This window comes from Oncorhynchus masou, chromosome 6 (genome assembly GCF_036934945.1).
Source record: "Oncorhynchus masou masou isolate Uvic2021 chromosome 6, UVic_Omas_1.1, whole genome shotgun sequence".
Classification (NCBI taxonomy): domain Eukaryota; kingdom Metazoa; phylum Chordata; class Actinopteri; order Salmoniformes; family Salmonidae; genus Oncorhynchus; species Oncorhynchus masou.
In genome coordinates this window covers 1,083,810-1,106,248 of record NC_088217.1, presented here as the reverse complement: position 1 = coordinate 1,106,248, position 22,439 = coordinate 1,083,810, and the positions used below count along the sequence as shown (strand labels likewise).

Sequence of the window (22,439 nt, the reverse complement as noted above, 5' to 3'; positions counted from 1 at the left end):
GTTATATTATCCACCTCAGAGAGAGATGAGAGGACTGTGCATCTCAATATCAACTGGAATGTTATATTATCCACCTCAGAGAGAGATGAGAGGACTGTGTATCTCAATATCAACTGGAATGTTATATTATCCACCTCAGAGAGAGATGAGAGGACTGTGTATCTCAATATCAACTGGAATGTTATATTATCCACCTCAGAGAGAGATGAGAGGACTGTGTATCTCAATATCAACTGGAATGTTATATTATCCACCTCAGAGAGAGATGAGAGGACTGTGTATCTCAATATCAACTGGAATGTTATATTATCCACCTCAGAGAGAGATGAGAGGACTGTGTATCTCAATATCAACTGGAATGTTATATTATCCACCTCAGAGAGAGATGAGAGGACTGTGTATCTCAATATCAACTGGAATGTTATATTATCCACCTCAGAGAGAGATGAGAGGACTGTGTATCTCAATATCAACTGGAATGTTATATTATCCACCTCAGAGAGAGATGAGAGGACTGTGTATCTCAATATCAACTGGAATGTTATATTATCCACCTCAGAGAGAGATGAGAGGACTGTGTATCTCAATATCAACTGGAATGTTATATTATCCACCTCAGAGAGAGATGAGAGGACTGTGTATCTCAATATCAACTGGAATGTTATATTATCCACCTCAGAGAGAGATGAGAGGACTGTGTATCTCAATATCAACTGGAATGTTATATTATCCACCTCAGAGAGAGATGAGAGGACTGTGTATCTCAATATCAACTGGAATGTTATATTATCCACCTCAGAGAGAGATGAGAGGACTGTGTATCTCAATATCAACTGGAATGTTATATTATCCACCTCAGAGAGAGATGAGAGGACTGTGCATATCAATATCAACTGGAATGTTATATTATCCACCTCAGAGAGAGATGAGAGGACTGTGTATCTCAATATCAACTGGAATGTTATATTATCCACCTCAGAGAGATGAGAGGACTGTGTATCTCAATATCAACTGGAATGTTATATTATCCACCTCAGAGAGAGATGAGAGGACTGTGTATCTCAATATCAACTGGAATGTTATATTATCCACCTCAAGAGAGATGAGAGGACTGTGTATCTCAATATCAACTGGAATGTTATATTATCCACCTCAGAGAGAGATGAGAGGACTGTGTATCTCAATATCAACTGGAATGTTATATTATCCACCTCAGAGAGAGATGAGAGGACTGTGTATCTCAATATCAACTGGAATGTTATATTATCCACCTCAGAGAGAGAGATGAATGATATTATCCACCTCAGGACTGTGTATCTCAATATCAACTGGAATGTTATATTATCCACCTCAGAGAGAGATGAGAGGACTGTGCATATCAATATCAACTGGAATGTTATATTATCCACCTCAGAGAGAGATGAGAGGACTGTGTATCTCAATATCAACTGGAATGTTATATTATCCACCTCAGAGAGAGATGAGAGGACTGTGCATATCAATATCAACTGGAATGTTATATTATCCACCTCAGAGAGAGATGAGAGGACTGTGTATCTCAATATCAACTGGAATGTTATATTATCCACCTCAGAGAGAGATGAGAGGACTGTGTATCTCAATATCAACTGGAATGTTATATTATCCACCTCAGAGAGAGATGAGAGGACTGTGTATCTCAATATCAACTGGAATGTTATATTATCCACCTCAGAGAGAGATGAGAGGACTGTGTATCTCAATATCAACTGGAATGTTATATTATCCACCTCAGAGAGAGATGAGAGGACTGGAATGTTATCCACCTCAATATCTCAATATCAACTGGAATGTTATATTATCCACCTCAGAGAGAGATGAGAGGACTGTGTATCTCAATATCAACTGGAATGTTATATTATCCACCTCAGAGAGAGATGAGAGGACTGTGTATCTCAATATCAACTGGAATGTTATATTATCCACCTCAGAGAGAGATGAGAGGACTGTGTATCTCAATATCAACTGGAATGTTATATTATCCACCTCAGAGAGAGATGAGAGGACTGTGTATCTCAATATCAACTGGAATGTTATATTATCCACCTCAGAGAGAGATGAGAGGACTGTGTATCTCAATATCAACTGGAATGTTATATTATCCACCTCAGAGAGAGATGAGAGGACTGTGTATCTCAATATCAACTGGAATGTTATATTATCCACCTCAGAGAGAGATGAGAGGACTGAGTATCTCAATATCAACTGGAATGTTATATTATCCACCTCAGAGAGAGATGAGAGGACTGTGTATCTCAATATCAACTGGAATGTTATATTATCCACCTCAGAGAGAGATGAGAGGACTGTGTATCTCAATATCAACTGGAATGTTATATTATCCACCTCAGAGAGAGATGAGAGGACTGTGTATCTCAATATCAACTGGAATGTTATATTATCCACCTCAGAGAGAGATGAGAGGACTGTGTATCTCAATATCAACTGGAATGTTATATTATCCACCTCAGAGAGAGATGAGAAGACTGTGTATCTCAATATCAACTGGAATGTTATATTATCCACCTCAGAGAGAGATGAGAAGACTGTGTATCTCAATATCAACTGGAATGTTATATTATCCACCTCAGAGAGAGATGAGAGGACTGTGTATCTCAATATCAACTGGAATGTTATATTATCCACCTCAGAGAGAGATGAGAGGACTGTGTATCTCAATATCAACTGGAATGTTATATTATCCACCTCAGAGAGAGATGAGAGGACTGTGTATCTCAATATCAACTGGAATGTTATATTATCCACCTCAGAGAGAGATGAGAGGACTGTGTATCTCAATATCAACTGGAATGTTATATTATCCACCTCAGAGAGAGATGAGAGGACTGTGTATCTCAATATCAACTGGAATGTTATATTATCCACCTCAGAGAGAGATGAGAGGACTGTGTATCTCAATATCAACTGGAATGTTATATTATCCACCTCAGAGAGAGATGAGAGGACTGTGCATCTCAATATCAACTGGAATGTTATATTATCCACCTCAGAGAGAGATGAGAGGACTGTGTATCTCAATATCAACTGGAATGTTATATTATCCACCTCAGAGAGAGATGAGAGGACTGTGTATCTCAATATCAACTGGAATGTTATATTATCCACCTCAGAGAGAGATGAGAGGACTGTGTATCTCAATATCAACTGGAATGTTATATTATCCACCTCAGAGAGAGATGAGAGGACTGTGTATCTCAATATCAACTGGAATGTTATATTATCCACCTCAGAGAGAGATGAGAGGACTGTGTATCTCAATATCAACTGGAATGTTATATTATCCACCTCAGAGAGAGATGAGAGGACTGTGTATCTCAATATCAACTGGAATGTTATATTATCCACCTCAGAGAGAGATGAGAGGACTGTGTATCTCAATATCAACTGGAATGTTATATTATCCACCTCAGAGAGAGATGAGAGGACTGTGTATCTCAATATCAACTGGAATGTTATATTATCCACCTCAGAGAGAGATGAGAGGACTGTGTATCTCAATATCAACTGGAATGTTATATTATCCACCTCAGAGAGAGATGAGAGGACTGTGTATCTCAATATCAACTGGAATGTTATATTATCCACCTCAGAGAGAGATGAGAGGACTGTGTATCTCAATATCAACTGGAATGTTATATTATCCACCTCAGAGAGAGATGAGAGGACTGTGTATCTCAATATCAACTGGAATGTTATATTATCCACCTCAGAGAGAGATGAGAGGACTGTGTATCTCAATATCAACTGGACTGACTTATCTTTACTGAGGGACTACTTATACAGTGGTGAGTGGGCCCAGTGAACAGGATGCTATTTGGGAGGCTGAGACATTTACAATGACGCTGGTGAGTGGGCCCAGTGAACAAGATGCTATTTGGGATGCTGAGATGTTTACAATGACGCTGGTGAGTGGGCCCAGTGAACAGGATGCTATTTGGGAGGCTGAGACATTTACAATGACGCTGGTGAGTGGGCCCAGTGAACAATACGGTATTTGGGATGCTGAGACAGTTACAGTGATGCTGGTGAGTGGGCCCAGTGAACAAGATGCTTGTAGTGGCTTCCTTTCATCTTTACCATAGCCACTGCCCAAGCCTGAAGAGGGGTTGTTTGGTACGCATACAGTCCACACTCAAGGTTTCCAAAGGGCCAAACATTCAATGACATCCAGGGATATGGTGCAACAAAAATGTTTATTTTTCTTATATCTAACTAATAAATGATTCTCCAATCAACTTAAAGCATAGAATACTTGATATGGAAAATACATATTATGACCTGTCTGTATGTCTGTATGGTCAAAAAACTATACCGCTCCCGCATCTAGCAAGGACTCCCTCTCCCGAAGGCCCAACTTCCTGCCTTTATCCTAACACACTTACCACAATACAATGAATGGGCAAGAGGGGGGGACAAAAACTGAGTTACACTCACAACAAATGAATATATCTCAATCAGGTAAATATAAATCATAAAGGTACGTACCTAATATTTCATTTACATTAATATTTAATATATTTACACAAATATACATGGAGTTCCGTATGTTCAGTCTTTTATACAAATATGTCCAAATCGGCTCTAACAAAGCTATTTGGGAGGCTGAGACATTTACATTTACATTTAAGTCATTTAGCAGACGCTCTTATCCAGACATTTACAATGACGCTGGTGAGTGGGCCCAGTGAACAGGATGCTATTTGGGAGGCTGATACATTTACAGTGACGCTGGTGAGTGGGCCCAGTGAACAAGATGCTATTTGGGATGCTGAGACATTTACAATGACGCTGGTGAGTGGGCCCAGTGAACAGGATGCTATTTGGGAGGCTGAGACATTTACAATGACGCTGGTGAGTGGGCCCAGTGAACAAGATGCTATTTGGGATGCTGAGACATTTACAATGACGCTGGTGAGTGGGCCCAGTGAACAGGATGCTATTTGGGAGGCTGAGACATTTACAGTGACGCTGGTGAGTGGGCCCAGTGAACAAGATGCTATTTGGGAGGCTGAGACATTTACAGTGACGCTGGTGAGTGGGCCCAGTGAACAGGATGCTATTTGGGAGGCTGATACATTTACAGTGACGCTGGTGAGTGGGCCCAGTGAACAGGATGCTATTTGGGAGGCTGAGACATTTACAGTGACGCTGGTGAGTGGGCCCAGTGAACAGGATGCTATTTGGGAGGCTGAGACATTTACAGTGACGCTGGTGAGTGGGCCCAGTGAACAAGATGCTATTTGGGAGGCTGAGACATTTACAGTGACGCTGGTGAGTGGGCCCAGTGAACAGGATGCTATTTGGGAGGCTGAGACATTTACAGTGACGCTGGTGAGTGGGCCCAGTGAACAGGATGCTATTTGGGAGGCTGAGACATTTACAGTGACGCTGGTGAGTGGGCCCAGTGAACAGGATGCTATTTGGGAGGCTGAGACATTTACAGTGACGCTGGTGAGTGGGCACAGTGAACAGGATGCTATTTGGGAGGCTGAGACATTTACAGTGACGCTGCTGAGTGGGCACAGTGAACAGGATGCTATTTGGGAGGCTGAGACATTTACAATGACGCTGGTGAGTGGGCCCAGTGAACAAGATGCTATTTGGGATGCTGAGACATTTACAATGACGCTGGTGAGTGGGCCCAGTGAACAGGATGCTATTTGGGAGGCTGAGACATTTACAGTGACGCTGGTGAGTGGGCCCAGTGAACAGGATGCTATTTGGGAGGCTGATACATTTACAGTGACGCTGGTGAGTGGGCCCAGTGAACAGGATGCTATTTGGGAGGCTGATACATTTACAGTGACGCTGGTGAGTGGGCCCAGTGAACAGGATGCTATTTGGGATGCTGAGACATTTACAGTGACGCTGGTGAGTGGGCCCAGTGAACAGGATGCTATTTGGGATGCTGAGACATTTACAGTGACGCTGGTGAGTGGGCCCAGTGAACAAGATGCTATTTGGGATGCTGAGACAGCTACAGTGACCATCTCAGTTACAGTGACAACTCACCTGGTGTGCATCCAGATCTATGATGGTGGCTCTGGAGATTCCCTCCACCCTCTCAAACAGAAACTAGGACAGACAAACAGACAGACCGGCAGGAGGTGAACAAACAAACAAACAAACAAAGACAGACAGACGAGACAGACAGGAGAACAGACATATTACTCTTTACCTTAGTCTTAGTCTCTGTCGTGTATTTTATTTAACCTTTATTTAACTAGTTAAGAACAAATTCTTATTTTCAATGACGGCCTAGGAACAGTGGGTTAACTGCCTGTTCAGGGGCAGAACGACAGTTTTGTACCTTGTCAGCTCGGGGATTTGAACTCGCAACCTTCCGGTTACTTGTCCAACGCTCTAACCACTAGGCTACCCTGCCGCTCCATTATTCACATTATTGTGGAATAGTAGACAAATCTATGCTGAACAAAAATATAAACACAACATGCAAAAATGATTGATTTTACTGAGTTACAGTTCATATGAGGAAATCAGGCCATTTAAATTGGGGAAAAATAAGCTTATTGTACATAACATTTCAGTGATCTTTTATTTCAGCTCAAGAGACAGGGGACAAACACTTTACAGGTGTTTATATTTTGTTCAGTATAGTTGCAATGTTCTTACCTTGATAGCTAAGGTGATGTCGGCATAGGCACAGAATCCTCCTCCTTTGTCACTGGAGCAATGATGGAAACCTCCACCTGAGAATGAGTGAGTGAGTGAGTGAGACAGACAGAGAGAGAGACAGAGAGAGAGAACAGAGAGAGAGGGACAGAGAGAGAGAGACAGAGAGAGACAGAGAGAGAGAAAAACTCCCATATCTACTGGGTGAAATTCCACAGTGTGCCATCACAGCAGCAAGATTTGTGACCTGTTGCCACGAGAAAAGGGCAACCAGTGAAGAACACACACCATTGTAAATACATATTTATGCTTATTTATTTTATTTTATCTTGTGTCCTTTTTTTATTTTTTTATTTCACCTTTATTTAACCAGGTAGGCTAGTTGAGAACAAGTTCTCATTTGCAACTGCGACCTGGCCAACATAAAGCTTAGCAGTGTGAACAGACAACACAGAGTTACACATGGAGTAAACAATTAACAAGTCAATAACACAGTACAAAAAAAGGCAAGTCTATACATTGTATGCAAAAGGCATGAGGAGGTAGGCGAATAATTACAATTTTGCAGATTAGCACTGGAGTGATAAATGATCAGATGGTCATGTACAGGTAGAGATACTGGTGTGCAAAAGAGCAGAAAAGTAAATAAATAAAAACAGTGTGGGGATGAGGTAGGTGAAAATGGGTGGGCTATTTACCAATAGACTATGTACAGCTGCAGCGATCGGTTAGCTGCTCAGATAGCACATGTTTGAAGTTGGTGAGGGAGATAAAAGTCTCCAACTTCAGGGATTTTTGCAATTCGTTCCAGTCACAGGCAGCAGAGTACTGGAACGAAAGGCGGCCAAATGAGGTGTTGGCTTTAGGGATGATCAGTGAGATACACCTGCTGGAGCGCGTGCTACGGATGGGTGTTGCCATCGTGACCAGTGAACTGAGATAAGGCGGAGCTTTACCTAGCATGGACTTGTAGATGACCTGGAGCCAGTGGGTCTGGCGACGAATATGTAGCGAGGGCAGCCGACAAGAGCATACAAGTCGCAGTGGTGGGTGGTATAAGGTGCTTTAGTGACAAAACGGATGGCACTGTGATAAACTGCATCCAGTTTGCTGAGTAGAGTGTTGGAGGCAATTTTGTAGATGACATCGCCAAAGTCGAGGATCGGTAGGATAGTCAGTTTTACTAGGGTAAGTTTGGCGGCGTGAGTGAAGGAGGCTTTGTTGCGGAATAGAAAGCCGACTCTTGATTTGATTTTCGATTGGAGATGTTTGATATGAGTCTGGAAGGAGAGTTTACAGTCTAGCCAGACACCTAGGTACTTATAGGTGTCCACATATTCAAGGTCGGAACCGTCCAGGGTGGTGATGCTCGTCGGGCATGCGGGTGCAGGCAGCGATCGGTTGAAAAGCATGCATTTGGTTTTACTAGCGTTTAAGAGCAGTTGGAGGCCACGGAAGGAGTGTTGTATGGCATTGAAGCTCGTTTGGAGGTTAGATAGCACAGTGTCCAAGGACGGGCCGGAAGTATATAGAATGGTGTCGTCTGCGTAGAGGTGGATCAGGGAATCGCCCGCAGCAAGAGCAACATCATTGATATATACAGAAAAAAGAGTCGGCCCGAGAATTGAACCCTGTGGCACCCCCATAGAGACTGCCAGAGGACCGGACAGCATGCCCTCCGATTTGACACACTGAACTGTCTGCAAAGTAATTGGTAAACCAGGCAAGGCAGTCATCTGAAAAACTGAGGCTACTGAGTCTGCCGATAAGAATATGGTGATTGACAGAGTCGAAAGCCTTGGCAAGGTCGATGAAGACGGCTGCACAGTACTGTCTTTTATCGATGGCGGTTATGATATCGTTGAGTACCTTGAGTGTGGCTGAGGTGCACCCGTGACCGGCTCGGAAACCAGATTGCACAGCGGAGAAGGTACGGTGGGATTCGAGATGGTCAGTGACCTGTTTGTTGACTTGGCTTTCGAAGACCTTAGATAGGCAGGGCAGAATGGATATAGGTCTGTAACAGTTTGGGTCCAGGGTGTCTCCCCCTTTGAAGAGGGGGATGACTGCGGCAGCTTTCCAATCCTTGGGGATCTCAGACGATATGAGAGAGAGGTTGAACAGGCTGGTAATAGGGGTTGCGACAATGGTGGCGGATAGTTTCAGAAATAGAGGGTCCAGATTGTCAAGCCCAGCTGATTTGTACGGGTCCAGGTTTTGCAGCTCTTTCAGAACATCTGCTATCTGGATTTGGGTAAAGGAGAACCTGGAAGGGCTTGGGCGAGAAGCTGCGGTGGGGCGGAGCTGTTGGCCGAGGTTGGAGTAGCCAGGCGGAAGGCATGGCCAGCCGTTGAGAAATGCTTGTTGAAGTTTTCGATAATCATAGATTTATCGGTGGTGACCGTGTTACCTAGCCTCAGTGCAGTGGGCAGCTGGGAGGAGGTGCTCTTGTTCTCCATGGACTTCACAGTGTCCCAGAACTTTTTGGAGTTGGAGCTACAGGATGCAAACTTCTGCCTGAAGAAGCTGGCCTTAGCTTTCCTGATTGACTGCGTGTATTGGTTCCTGACTTCCCTGAACAGTTGCATATCGCGGGAACTATTCGATGCTATTGTAGTCCGCCAGTTTACCATTTGTACATTGTTAAAACACTGTATATATATATATATATATATATATATATATATATAATATGACATTTGTAATGTCTTTATTGTTTTGAAACTTCTGTATGTGTAATGTTTACTGTTAATTATTATTGTTTATTTCACTTTATATATTCACTTTATATATTATCTACCTCACTTGCTTTGGCAATGTTAACATGTTTCCCATGCCAATAAAGCCCTTGAATTGAATTGAATTGAGAGAGAGAGAGAGAGAGAGAGAGAGACAGAGAGAGAGAGAGAGAGAGAGAGAGAGAGAGAGAAAGAGAGAAAGAGAGAGACGGACAGAGAGAGACGGACAGAGAGAGACGGACAGAGTGACAGAGAGAGAGAGAGAGAGAGAGAAGGACAGAGAGAGAGGGACAGAGAGGGACAAAGAGAGAGGGACAGAGAGAGGGAAAGAGAGAGACGGACAGAGAGAGGGACAGAGACGGACAGAGAGAGAGGGACAGAGAGAGGGACAGAGAGAGGGACAGAGAGAGGGACAGAGAGAGGGACAGAGAGAGAGGGACAGAGAGAGAGGGACAGAGAGAGAGAGACAGAAAGAGAGAGACAGAAAGAGAGACAGAGAGAGAAAGAGAGAGAGAGACACTTTTGAGCCCAACAATGGCAGCATATTTTCATAGCCCCCCACCCATATGCAGAGGCCTTTGAAGCCCAGATATCCCTGTCCAGGGGTCATTACAATACACCCCATGGATATAAAAAATAACCCTGCAAGGAATAAGTACAACAACAACTAACCACCTCAAGGACAATCCAAAGACACTATTTGCTGAATGCCACAAAGAGGGGAACACAAGCAACTTAATGTTCCACACAGACCATCCCCTGGCACAGTGTTATAAGAGGACACTACCCCCATGTCAAGAGAGAGGGTATTGGCCCAGGGTGGAAACTCACAATACTAGACATTGAGGAAATTGAAACAACCTCTGTCAACGTGTACAAGTCTGGGACAGTGATGGTGCAGGGCATCCTCATGCAGTTCCAGCAGGACTTTTATGGGATCAAAGAGAGAGCACAGTAGGAAAAGCTCTCTCTCTGCGACGACTCCCCCATCCTGAGTGAGTCTGATCAAATCAAGTCATTTCCGGTCACAACTTGTAGACTTGTTTAAGTGCTGCTGTGCATTTTGTTGCTAATCTTACTTTGCTACCTGGCAACTTTACGGTTTCAATTTATCTGGACATGGTTCGTCAGGACCTCCAACAACCGAAGCTAAGTAGTAACATTAACATGATGCTTTATCTGGACATGGTTCTACAGGACCTCCACCAGCCAACCAGTAGTAACATTAACATGATGCTTTATCTGGACGTGGTTCATCAGGACCTCCACCAGCCAACCAGTAGTAACATTAACATGATGCTTTATCTGGACATGGTTCAACAGGACCTCCACCAGCCAACCAGTAGTAACATTAACATGATGCTTTATCTGGACGTGGTTCATCAGGACCTCCACCAGCCAACCAGTAGTAACATTAACATGATGCTTCATCTGGACGTGGTTCGTCAGGACCTCCACCAGCCAACCAGTAGTAACATTAACATGATGCTTTATCTGGACGTGGTTCGTCAGGACCTCCACCAGCCAACCAGTAGTAACATTAACATGATGCTTTATCTGGCCATGGTTCGTCAGGAACTCCACCAGCCAACCAGTAGTAACATTAACATGATGCTTCATCTGGACATGGTTCTCCAGGACCTCCACCAGCCAACCAGTAGTAACATTAACATGATGCTTTATCTGGACATGGTTACCCAGGACCTCCAACAGCCAACCAGTAGTAACATTAACATGATGCTTTATCTGGACATGGTTCGTCAGGACCTCCAACAGCCGAAGCTAAGTAGTAACATTAACATGATGCTTTATCTGGACATGGTTCATCAGGACCTCCACCAGCCAACCAGTAGTAACATTAACATGATGCTTTATCTGGACGTGGTTCGTCAGGACCTCCACCAGCCGAAGCTAAGTAGTAACATTAACATGATGCTTTATCTGGACATGGTTCGTCAGGACCTCCAACAGCCGAAGCTAAGTGGTAACATTAACATGATGCTTTATCTGGACATGGTTCGTCAGGACCTCCAACAGCCGAAGCTAAGTAGTAACATTAACATGATGCTTTATCTGGACATGGTTCGTCAGGACCTCCAACAGCCGAAGCTAAGTGGTAACATTAACATGATGCTTTATCTGGACGTGGTTCGTCAGGACCTCCACCAGCCGAAGCTAAGTAGTAACATTAACATGATGCTTTATCTGGACATGGTTCGTCAGGACCTCCACCAGCCAACCAGTAGTAACATTAACATGATGCTTTATCTGGACATGGTTCGTCAGGACCTTCAACAGCCGAAGCTAAGTGGTAACATTAACATGATGCTTTATCTGGCCATGGTTCGTCAGGACCTCCAACAGCCGAAGCTAAGTAGTAACATTAACATGATGCTTTATCTGGACATGGTTCGTCAGGACCTCCAACAGCCGAAGCTAAGTAGTAACATTAACATGATGCTTTATCTGGACATGGTTCGTCAGGACCTCCAACAGCCGAAGCTAAGTAGTAACATTAACATGATGCTTTATCTGGACATGGTTCGTCAGGACCTCCCACACCCGAAGCTAAGTAGTAACATTAACATGATGCTTTATCTGGCCATGGTTCGTCAGGACCTCCACCAGCCAACCAGTAGTAACATTAACATGATGCTTTATCTGGACGTGGTTCATCAGGACCTCCACCAGCCGAAGCTAAGTAGTAACATTAACATGATGCTTTATCTGGACATGGTTCGTCAGGACCTCCAACAGCCGAAGCTAAGTAGTAACATTAACATGATGCTTTATCTGGCCATGGTTCGTCAGGACCTCCACCAGCCAACCAGTAGTAACATTAACATGATGCTTTATCTGGACGTGGTTCATCAGGACCTCCACCAGCCGAAGCTAAGTAGTAACATTAACATGATGCTTTATCTGGCCATGGTTCGTCAGGACCTCCACCAGCCAACCAGTAGTAACATTAACATGATGCTTTATCTGGACGTGGTTCATCAGGACCTCCACCAGCCGAAGCTAAGTAGTAACATTAACATGATGCTTTATCTGGACATGGTTCGTCAGGACCTCCAACAGCCAACCAGTAGTAACATTAACATGATGCTTTATCTGGACGTGGTTCATCAGGACCTCCAACAGCCGAAGCTAAGTAGTAACATTAACATGATGCTTTATCTGGACATGGTTCGTCAGGACCTCCACCAGCCAACCAGTAGTAACATTAACATGATGCTTTATCTGGCCATGGTTCGTCAGGACCTCCACCAGCCAACCAGTAGTAACATTAACATGATGCCTTCTAATTGCAGTCGCTGTACTCATAATATACAGGAGAACCATCGCCTTACGGCGAGGATAGCTGTGCTGCAAGCCCAGCTTCAGACGCAATCGTTAGGCAAGGGTCATTTCAGTGTAGGAACGGATGAAACAGCGTCTGTGCCACCAGTAAGTACAGATAGTAGTATAAATCTCCTGGCACAGTCCCCGCAGCCGGACAACTTTCTCACGGTTTCTGGAAGGAAATGCTGTAGGAACGCTCAACCGGTGTCGCTCATTCAGCCGACAGAAACTTTCAACAGGTTTTTCCCCATTAAGCAACGAGTCGGAGTCAGAGGCCGAGCCTTCTCTGGTCTCTACTCCCGTTACAGGGTCTGAGACACCAAAGCCTCCCACGGTTAGCTCTGACAAACTGAAAACTATGGTCATTGGCGACTACATTACCTGCAGTATTAGACTTAAAACGAATCATCCAGCGATCATACACTGTTTACCAGGGGGCAGGGCTACCGACGTTAAGGCTAATCTGAAGATGGTGCTGGCTGAGGCTAAAACTGGTGAGTGTAGAGCATAGAAATATTGTTATCCACGTCGGCACCAACGATGTTAGGATGAAACAGTCAGAGGTCACCAAGTGCAACATAGCTTCAGCGTGTAAATCAGCTCGAAAAATGTCGGCATCGAGTAATTGTCTCTGGCCCCCTCCCAGTTACGGGGAGTGATGAGCTCTACAGCAGAGTCTCACAACTCAATCGATAGTTGAAAACTGTTTTCTGCCCCTCCCAAAATATATAATTTGTAAATAATTAGCCTTCTTTCTGGGACTCACCCACAAACAGGACCAAGCCTGGCCTGCTGAGGAGTGACGGACTCCATCCTTGTTGGAGAATAACAACCTCCTCCATTCCTGTCATTATTGAAAGAGACTGTGATACCTCACACCTCACATTGTTTGTCAATTAGGGTGTGCAGGGTGAATACATGGTCTGTCGTATGTTAATTTGGTAAAAAGCCTATTTGACATTTGCTCAGTACTTTGTATCTACTGAGGAAAAGCACGAGTCTGCTGTTAATGATAATGCAGAGGATTTTCCCAAGGTTGCTGTTGACGCATATCCCACGTTAGTTATTATGGTCAAGTTTGTCTCCACTTTTGTGGATTGGGGTGATCAGTCCTTGGTTCCAAATATTGGGGAAGATGCCAGAATTGAGGATGATGTTAAAGAGTTTAAGTATAGCCAATTGGAATATATGTATATTTTATCATTTAATTTAGGATACCATCAACACCACAGGCCTTTGTGGGTTGGAGGGATTGAATTTTGTCCTGTAGTTCATTCAATGTAATTGGAGAATCCAGTGGGTTCTAGTAGACTTTAATAGTTGATTCTACAACACTCTCTCTCTCTGTCCAACCTCCAACTCGCTGTCTGAGTCAATTCATAAGAGTTGAATTGGCAGTGAAACTGAGAAGCCATGAGAAAGAGAGGAGACAGAACTCACCTACATTGATGGCCCAGCCTCGGTCTACAGCCAGTTTCCCTGCCTACAGACGACACACAATACATTAGATTAAAAACAACACAATAATTGTTTTACTTTATTTAACCTTTATATAACTAGGCAAGTCAGTTAAGAACAAATTCTTACTTACAATGACGGACTACGCAGTCATTGTAAATAAAAGGATTAGATTAGAAATAACACAGATTATAAACAACACAATAGACTAGAAACAACACAATACATTAGATTTGAAACAATATAATACATTAGATTTGAAACAACACATTAGATCGGATTAGAAACAACACATTAGATTGGATTAGAAACAACACATTAGATCGGATTAGAAACAACACAACACATTAGATTAGAAACAACACATTAGATTAGAAACAACACAATACATCAGATTAGAAACAACACAATACATTAGAAACAACACATTAGAAACAATACAATATATTAGAAAAACACATTAGATTAGAAACAATACACTATATTAGATTAGAAACAACACAACACATTAGAAACAATACAATACATTAGATTAGAAACAACACAACACATTAGAAACAATACAATAGATAAGAAAAAAACAGTACATTAGATTAGAAACAACACAATACATTAGATTAGAAACAACACAATATATTAGATTAGAAACAACACAATATATTAGATTAGAAACAACACAATATATTAGATTAGAAACAACACAATACATTAGATTAGAAATAACACATTAGAAACAACACAATACGTTAGATTAGAAACAACACAATACATTAGATTAGAAACAACACATTAGAAACAACACAATACATTAGATTAGAAACAACACATTAGAAACAACACATTACATTAGATTGGAAACAACCAATTCGAAACACTACAATAGATTAGAAACAATACAATAGATTAGAAACAACACACTAGATTATAAACAACACATTAGAAACAAAAACAATACATTAGATTAGAAACAACACAATACATTAGATTAGAAACAACACAACACATTACAATATAACACTAATACAACACAACAGGGGCTGAGTCCTTGAGATGAATAAACATGAATCTATAAATGTATCCATAAAAATAAACAAATAATATCCCCAAAAATGTAAATATATCTTGATATGTTGAGTTTTCATTCAGTTTCCCTCCCTCTTCCTTTCTATGAGACTGGTATAGCTTCCTTCTCTACCAGACTGGTATGGCTTCCCTCTCGCTCTACCTTTCTATAAGACTGGTATGGCTTCTCTCTCTCTACCTTTCTACCAGACTGGTAAGGTCTCCCTCTCTACCAGACTTGTATGGCTTCCCTCTCTCTCTACCAGACTGGTATGGCTTCCCTCTCGCTCTACCTTTCTACCAGACTGATATGGCTTCCTTCTGACTTGTATGACTTCCCTCTCTCTACCTTTCTACCAGACTGGTATGGCTTCCCTCTCGCTCTACCTTTCTATCATACTGGTATGGCTTCCTTCTGCCTGGTAATGTTTCCCTCTCTCTCTCTACCTTTCTACCAGACTGGTATGGCTTCTCTCGCTCTACCCTTTCATCAGACTGGTATGGATTCCTTCTGACTGGTATGGCTTCCCTCTCTCTCTCTACCTTTCTACCAGACTGGTATAGCTTCCCTCTATCTCTCTACCTTTCTACCAGACTGGTATGGCTTCCCTCTGACTTGTATGACTTCCCTCTCTCTCTACCTTTCTACCAGACTTGTATGGCTTCCCTCTCTCTCTACCAGACTGGTATGGTGTCCCTCTCTCTCTACCTTTCTACCAGACTGGTATGACTTCCCTCTCTCTCTACCTTTCTACAAGACTGGTATAGCTTCCCTCTCTCTCTACCTTTCTACAAGACTGGTATAGCTTCCCTCTCTCTACCTTTCTATCAGACTGGTATGGATTCCTTTTGACTGGTATGGCTTCCCTCTCCCTTTCTACCAGACTGGTATGGCTTCCCTCTCTCTCTACCTTTCTAGAAGACTGGTATGACTTCCCTCTCTCTCTACCTTTCTACAAGACTGGTATAGCTTCCCTCTCTCTCTCTACCTTTCTACCAGACTGGTATGGATTCCTTCTGACTGGTATGGCTTCCCTCTCCCTTTCTACCAGACTGGTATGGCTTCCCTCTCTCTCTACCTTTCTATCAGACTGGTATGGTTTCCTTCTGACTGGTATGGCTTCCCTCTCTCTCTACCTTTCTACCAGACTGGTATGGCTTCCCTCTCTCTCTACCTTTCCATCAGATTGGTATGGTTTCCCTCTCTATCAGACTGGTATGGCTTCCCGCTCTCTCTACCCTTCCATCAGACTGGTATGGTTTCCCTCTCTACCAGACTGGTATGTCTTCTCTCTCATCTAGTGCTCCTATGACAATCTCCAGTTGTATCAGATACACTACCAAGACTATATGCACACTGTGTTTTTGCATCCAAAATGGCACCCCATTCCCTTTATAGTGCACTACATTTGACAATGGCCTTCAGACCTTCAGACTAGAGGTCGACCGATTAATCGGCATGGCCAATGAATTAGGGCCGATTTTAAGTTTCATAACAAATCGGTAATCAGCATTTTTGGACGCCGATTACATTGCAATCCACAAGGAGACTGCATGGCAGGCTGACCACCTGTTACGCGAGTGCAGCAAGAAGCCAAGGTAAGTTAGCAAAGCTTATCTTATAAAAAAATAATCAATCTTAACAGAATTACTATTTAACTACACATGGTTGATGATATTACTAGTTTAACTAGCTTGTCCTGCGTTGCATATAATCAATGCGGTGCCTGTTAATTTATCATCGAATCACAGCGTACTTCGCAAAGACCGTAATTCAATTGCCAGAATTGTACATAATTATGACATAACATTGAAGGTTGTGCAACAATGTAACAGCAACATTTCGACTTAGGGATGCCACCCGTTAGATAAAATACGGAACGGTTCCGTATTTTGATAAGAATAAACATTTTGTTTTCGAAATGATCATTTCCGGATTTGACCATATTAATGACCAAAGGTTCGTATTTCTGTGTTTATTATAATATAATGAAGTCTATGATTTGATATTTGATAGAGCAGTCTAACCGGTGGTAGGCAGCAGCAGGCTCGTAAGCATTCATTCAAACAGCATTTTCCTGCGTTTGCCAGCAGTTCTTCGCAATGCTTGAAGCACAGCGCTGTTTATGACTTCAAGCCTATCAACTCCCGAGATTAGGCTGGCATTACTATAGTGCCTATAAGAACATCCAATAGTCATAGGTATATGAAATACAAAATGGTATAGAGAGAAATAGTCCTATAATTCCTATAATAACTACAACCTAAAACGTCTTAACTGGGAATATTGAAGACTCATGTTAAAAGGAACCACCAGCTTTCATATGTTCTCATGTTCTGAGCAAGGAACTGAAACGTTAGCTTTCTTACATGTCACATATTGCACTTTTACTTTCTTCTTCAACGCTGTGTTTTTGCATTATTAAAACCAAATTGAACATGTTTCATTATTTATTTGAGGCTAAATTGATTTTATTGATGTATTATCTTAAATTAAAATAAGTGTTCATCAGTATTGTTGTAATTGTCATTATTACAAATATGTATAACATTTTTTGTTTATTAAAACACTTTACAATAAAACTAATTGGTCATCCAATAATCGGTATCGGCGTTGAAAAATCATAATTGGTCGACCTCTACTTCAGACCTAGTGAAGGAGCAAGGACTATACAGAGGAGCTAAGACTATACACTGTGTTGACAGTATACATGGATCCAGTTGTGCAGCCCAGCCGGCCGGCCAGCAATGCTATGAAATCAACCAGCAATCTAGCCAGCCAGTCAGCCAAACAGCCAGCAAGCTAGAAAGCCAGCCAGCCAGCCAACCATTCAGCTAGACAGTCAGCCAGCCAGTCAACCAGACCAGTCAGCCAGCTCGCTAGCCAGCCATTCAGCCAGCCACTCAACCAGCCAGCAAGCTAGACAGCCTGTTAACCAGCCAGCCAGTCTTCTGGCCAGTCAGCCAGCCAGCCAGATGCCAGTCAGCCAGCAAGTTAACCAGCCAGCCAGTCAGCCAACCAGCCAGTCAGCCAACCAGCCAGTTAACCAGCCAGCCAGTCAGCCAGCCAGCCAGTCAGCCAGCCAGACAACTGATGGTATAGTAATAACACGTATTAGCATTTACACACAGACACACAGCTGTGGAGTGAACCACTCAGTTCTCCCTTGGCAACACACAGACACACAGCTGTGGAGTGAACCACACAGTTCTCCCTTGGCGACACACAGACACACAGCTGTGGAGTGAACCACTCAGTTCTCACTTGGCGACACACAGACACACAGCTGTGGAGTGAACCACTCAGTTCTCACTTGGCGACACACAGACACACAGCTGTGGAGTGAACTACTCAGTTCTCCCTTGGCGACACACAGACACACAGCTGTGGAGTGAACCACTCAGTTCTCCCTTGGCGACACACAGACACACAGCTGTGGAGTGAACCACTCAGTTCTCCCTTGGCGACACACAGACACACAGCTGTGGAGTGAACCACTCAGTTCTCCCTTGGCGACACACTGACACACAGCTGTGGAGTGAACCACTCAGTTCTCCCTTGGCGACACACAGACACACAGCTGTGGAGTGAACCACTCAGTTATCCCTTTGCGACACACAGACACACAGCTGTGGAGTGAACCACTCAGTTCTCCCTTGGCGACACACAGACACACAGCTGTGGAGTGAACCACTCAGTTCTCCCTTGGCGACACACAGACACACAGTTGCTGTAGCTGCTGACTCAATATTTATATAAAAGGGTATTTTACATAATGTGCCACAGACAGAGACACAGAGAGAGACAGAGACACAGAGAGAGACAGAGACACAGACACAGAGAGACACAGAGAGAGACAGAGAGAGACAGAGAGACACAGAGAGCTCATGTTTTGCTGAATAGGCAGTATCCGACGCTAAGAGGGATGCCCCCAACCAAGGGTTTGATACTGCAGCAAACGAACCCTGCCTCATGGCCTTGAACCAAATAAAACAAGCACATTAGTGAGACTGACTGAGTTTCAACAGAGGTCATCACAACAGGGCTGCTCTCTGAGTTCATGGGTCTCAGGGAAGGTTAGTAAGACATAAAAAGAAAAGCATCTCTATCCGTAAAGAAGAAAAAAGAAAAAAAGTCATGAATTTATTCCAATACTAATTTGAGAAGAGTCTTTCCCCTCAGAGGCTCTGATACCTGTGAAGGCCCTAGAACAAGGATCTCCATTACAGCTGTTCAGACTCTAAGAAGCCTGTCTCTCCCAGGATATGCCAAAAACAACCAAATAGAACTGGTTTTGAATAAAACATTCAATAACACCCTGTGAATCTATTTCCTGAACACAAAACTCCAGACTGTACTATGACAACAGATTCCTCACGTTACAGTAGTAGCTAATACAGAGGCTGATGAGAACAAAGCTGACAAGCTTACACTATGGCAGACATCATCCAACCTACCATGATGGTGCCTCCGGTCTGCGTTCTGAGTGGTCTCAGGACCCGTCTCTGAACCAGGAAATTAGGTAGGCATAGGAGGGGAGGGATCTCTGTGATGGTCGCTACAACCAGGGACCACTGGATTGGACGAAGAAAACAACACATCATCCTCACACACAGGCAGAACACACACTATGCGAAATTTCGATGTACATCTAGGTTTAGGAAGGTGCTTTCTGAATGGGATTGATTACTGCTGGCAAAATGGCATGGCGTTATTAACAACAGTCTCAACTAACTTACACTGGAATATAATACATATTATAATACATATACACAATAAATAATCATACACATACATGTCATAAAATAAAGCATTAAGTGAAAGCAACAGAATACTGAGGTAGGTATGGTACCTATCTACAGCCCTCCACCAAACAGCTTTGAGGGATATGTGGTTTCCAGTTTGCATAAAGTCCAGTGTAGTTCCTTGATGGCCGTAGTGGTATCGGCTTAAGGGGGAATATACACGGCTGTGACTATAACCGAAGAGAATTCTCTTGGTAATACGCTCAGCATTTGATTGTGAGGCATTCTAGGTCAGGGGACAAAAGGACTTGAGTTTCTGTATGTTATCACAATCACACCATGAGTAGTTAATCATGAAACATACATCCCTGCCATTCTTCTTCCTGGATGGAGAGTTGTTTATTCCTGTCTACGAGATCTACTGAGAACCCAGCTGGCTGTATGGACGGGGACAGTATATCCAGAGAAACTCTGTTTCATGGAATCATGGTTATGTTACAGTCCCTAATGTCTCTCTAGAAGAAGATCCTCGCCCTGAGCTCGTCTACTCTATTGTCCAGAGATTGAACATTAGCGAGTAATATACTCGGAAGCAGTGGATGGTGTGCACTCCTCCGGAGTCGGACTAGAAGTCCACTCTGAATACCTCTTGGAGCAGCCTCTGGGACAAGTGTAATTGCCCTGGGGGGTACAAACAAAGGATCCAATTCGGGAACGTCATATTCCTGATCGTAATGCTGGTGAGTTACCGCCGCTCTGATATCCAAAACTTATTTCCGGCTGTATGTAATAACTCAAAAAAACGTTCTGGACTAATGATGAAAAAAATAACAACAAAGTTGCTGAGGAGCTAGAAGCACAGCTGCCATGTCTGTCGGCGCCATCTTGGTGTGGGGGGTGTGCTTTGGCAAAGTGGATGGGGTTATCTCCTACATGGTTGGCTGCATGGTTGGCCCTATCTGGAGTTATTGTCTGATGGGGCGACAGTGTCCCCTTACCCCCACTGTCTCAGCCTCCAGTATCTATGCTGCAATATGTGCCGTGGGGCTGTCTGTCCTATCTGGTGTCCTGTGTGAACTTAAGTATGCTCCCTTTAATTCTCTCATCTCTCCCCACCTGGAGGACCTGAGCCCTAGGACCATGCTTCAGGACTACCTGGTCTGATGACTCCTGGCTGTCCCCGGTCTACCTGGTCATGCTGCTGATCTAGTTTTTGCTGTTCTGCCTGTGGCTATGGACCCTGAAATGCTTGTTCTGACCAATGAATGCTTGGCTATGAAAAACCAATTGACATTTACTCCTGAGGAGCTGACCTGTTGCACTCTCTACAATCACTGGCAGAATCCTTTTTTTTCTTTAACGAGTCCGACGTGAAGGACATACTGCTTTCCCGGGAACAGGCCCAGATCCCCGTCATTTGTGTGAAGAGAGGGCGAAGACAAAGCTGGACGGCGGGAATCCTTCTGAGAATTCGTAGGCGATCGAATAAACCCCCACTGCCTTCCATTCTGCTAGCAAACGTGCAATCTTTGGAAAATAAAATAGATGACCTACGCGGAAGATTAAACTACCAACAGGACACTGAAGACTGTATTATATTATGCTTCACCGAGTAGACCACATTATCAACATAGGGTTGGCTGGTTATACGCCATATCAGCAGGATAGAACAGCAGCGTCTGGTAAGCGACGGTGGACTGTGTATTTTTGTAAATAACAGCTGGTACACGATATCTAAGGAAGTCTCAAGGATTTGCTCACCTGAGGAAGAGTATCTCATGATAAGCTGAAGACCACACTATCTACCTAGAGTTTTCATCTGTATTTTTCGTAGCTGTCTACATACCACCACAGACCGATGCTGGCACTAGAACCACACTCAATGAACTGTGCTCCACCATATGCAAACAGGAAAACGCTCACCCAGAGGCAGCGCTCCTAGTGGCCGGGGACTTTAATGCAGGGAAACTTAAATCAGTTGAACCTAATTTCTATCAGCTTGTTAAATGTGCAACCAGAGAGGGGAAAAAAACTATGGACCACCTTCACTCCACACAGGGACACATACAAGCTCTCCCTTGCCCTACATTTGGCAAATTACCATAATTCCATCCTCCTGATTCCTGCTAAAAAGCACCAGTGACTTGATCAATACAAAAAAGTGGTCAGATGAAGCAGATGCTAAGCTACAGAACTGTTTTTCTAGCACAGAATGGAATATGTTCCGCCATTCCTCCGATGGCATTGACGCCACACCAGTCATTGGATTCATCAATAAGTGCATCAATGATATCATCCCTACAGGGACCGTACGTACATACCCCAATCAGAAGCCATGGATTACAGGCAACATCCGCGCTGAGCTAAAGGCTAGAGCTGCAGCTTTCAAGGACCGGG

General features: G+C 43.4%; 1 protein-coding gene across 3 annotated transcripts in view; it reads right to left on the bottom strand.

The window, feature by feature from the left end:
* hdac11 (histone deacetylase 11) overlaps positions 1-22,439 on the bottom strand; it is a 55,589-nt gene that overhangs the window by 21,342 nt on the left and 11,808 nt on the right. For 2 of the 3 annotated variants that reach the window (XM_064967367.1, XM_064967368.1), the window contains exons 4-7: positions 19,755-19,871; positions 14,217-14,259; positions 6,694-6,770; positions 6,073-6,135 (exon numbers count right to left, since the gene is read on the bottom strand). In XM_064967367.1, coding sequence (XP_064823439.1) covers positions 6,073-6,135; positions 6,694-6,770; positions 14,217-14,259; positions 19,755-19,871 — 300 coding nt within the window. The remainder of the gene's footprint in view (positions 1-6,072; positions 6,136-6,693; positions 6,771-14,216; positions 14,260-19,754; positions 19,872-22,439) is intronic. The other variant, XM_064967369.1, reaches the window with a different exon arrangement.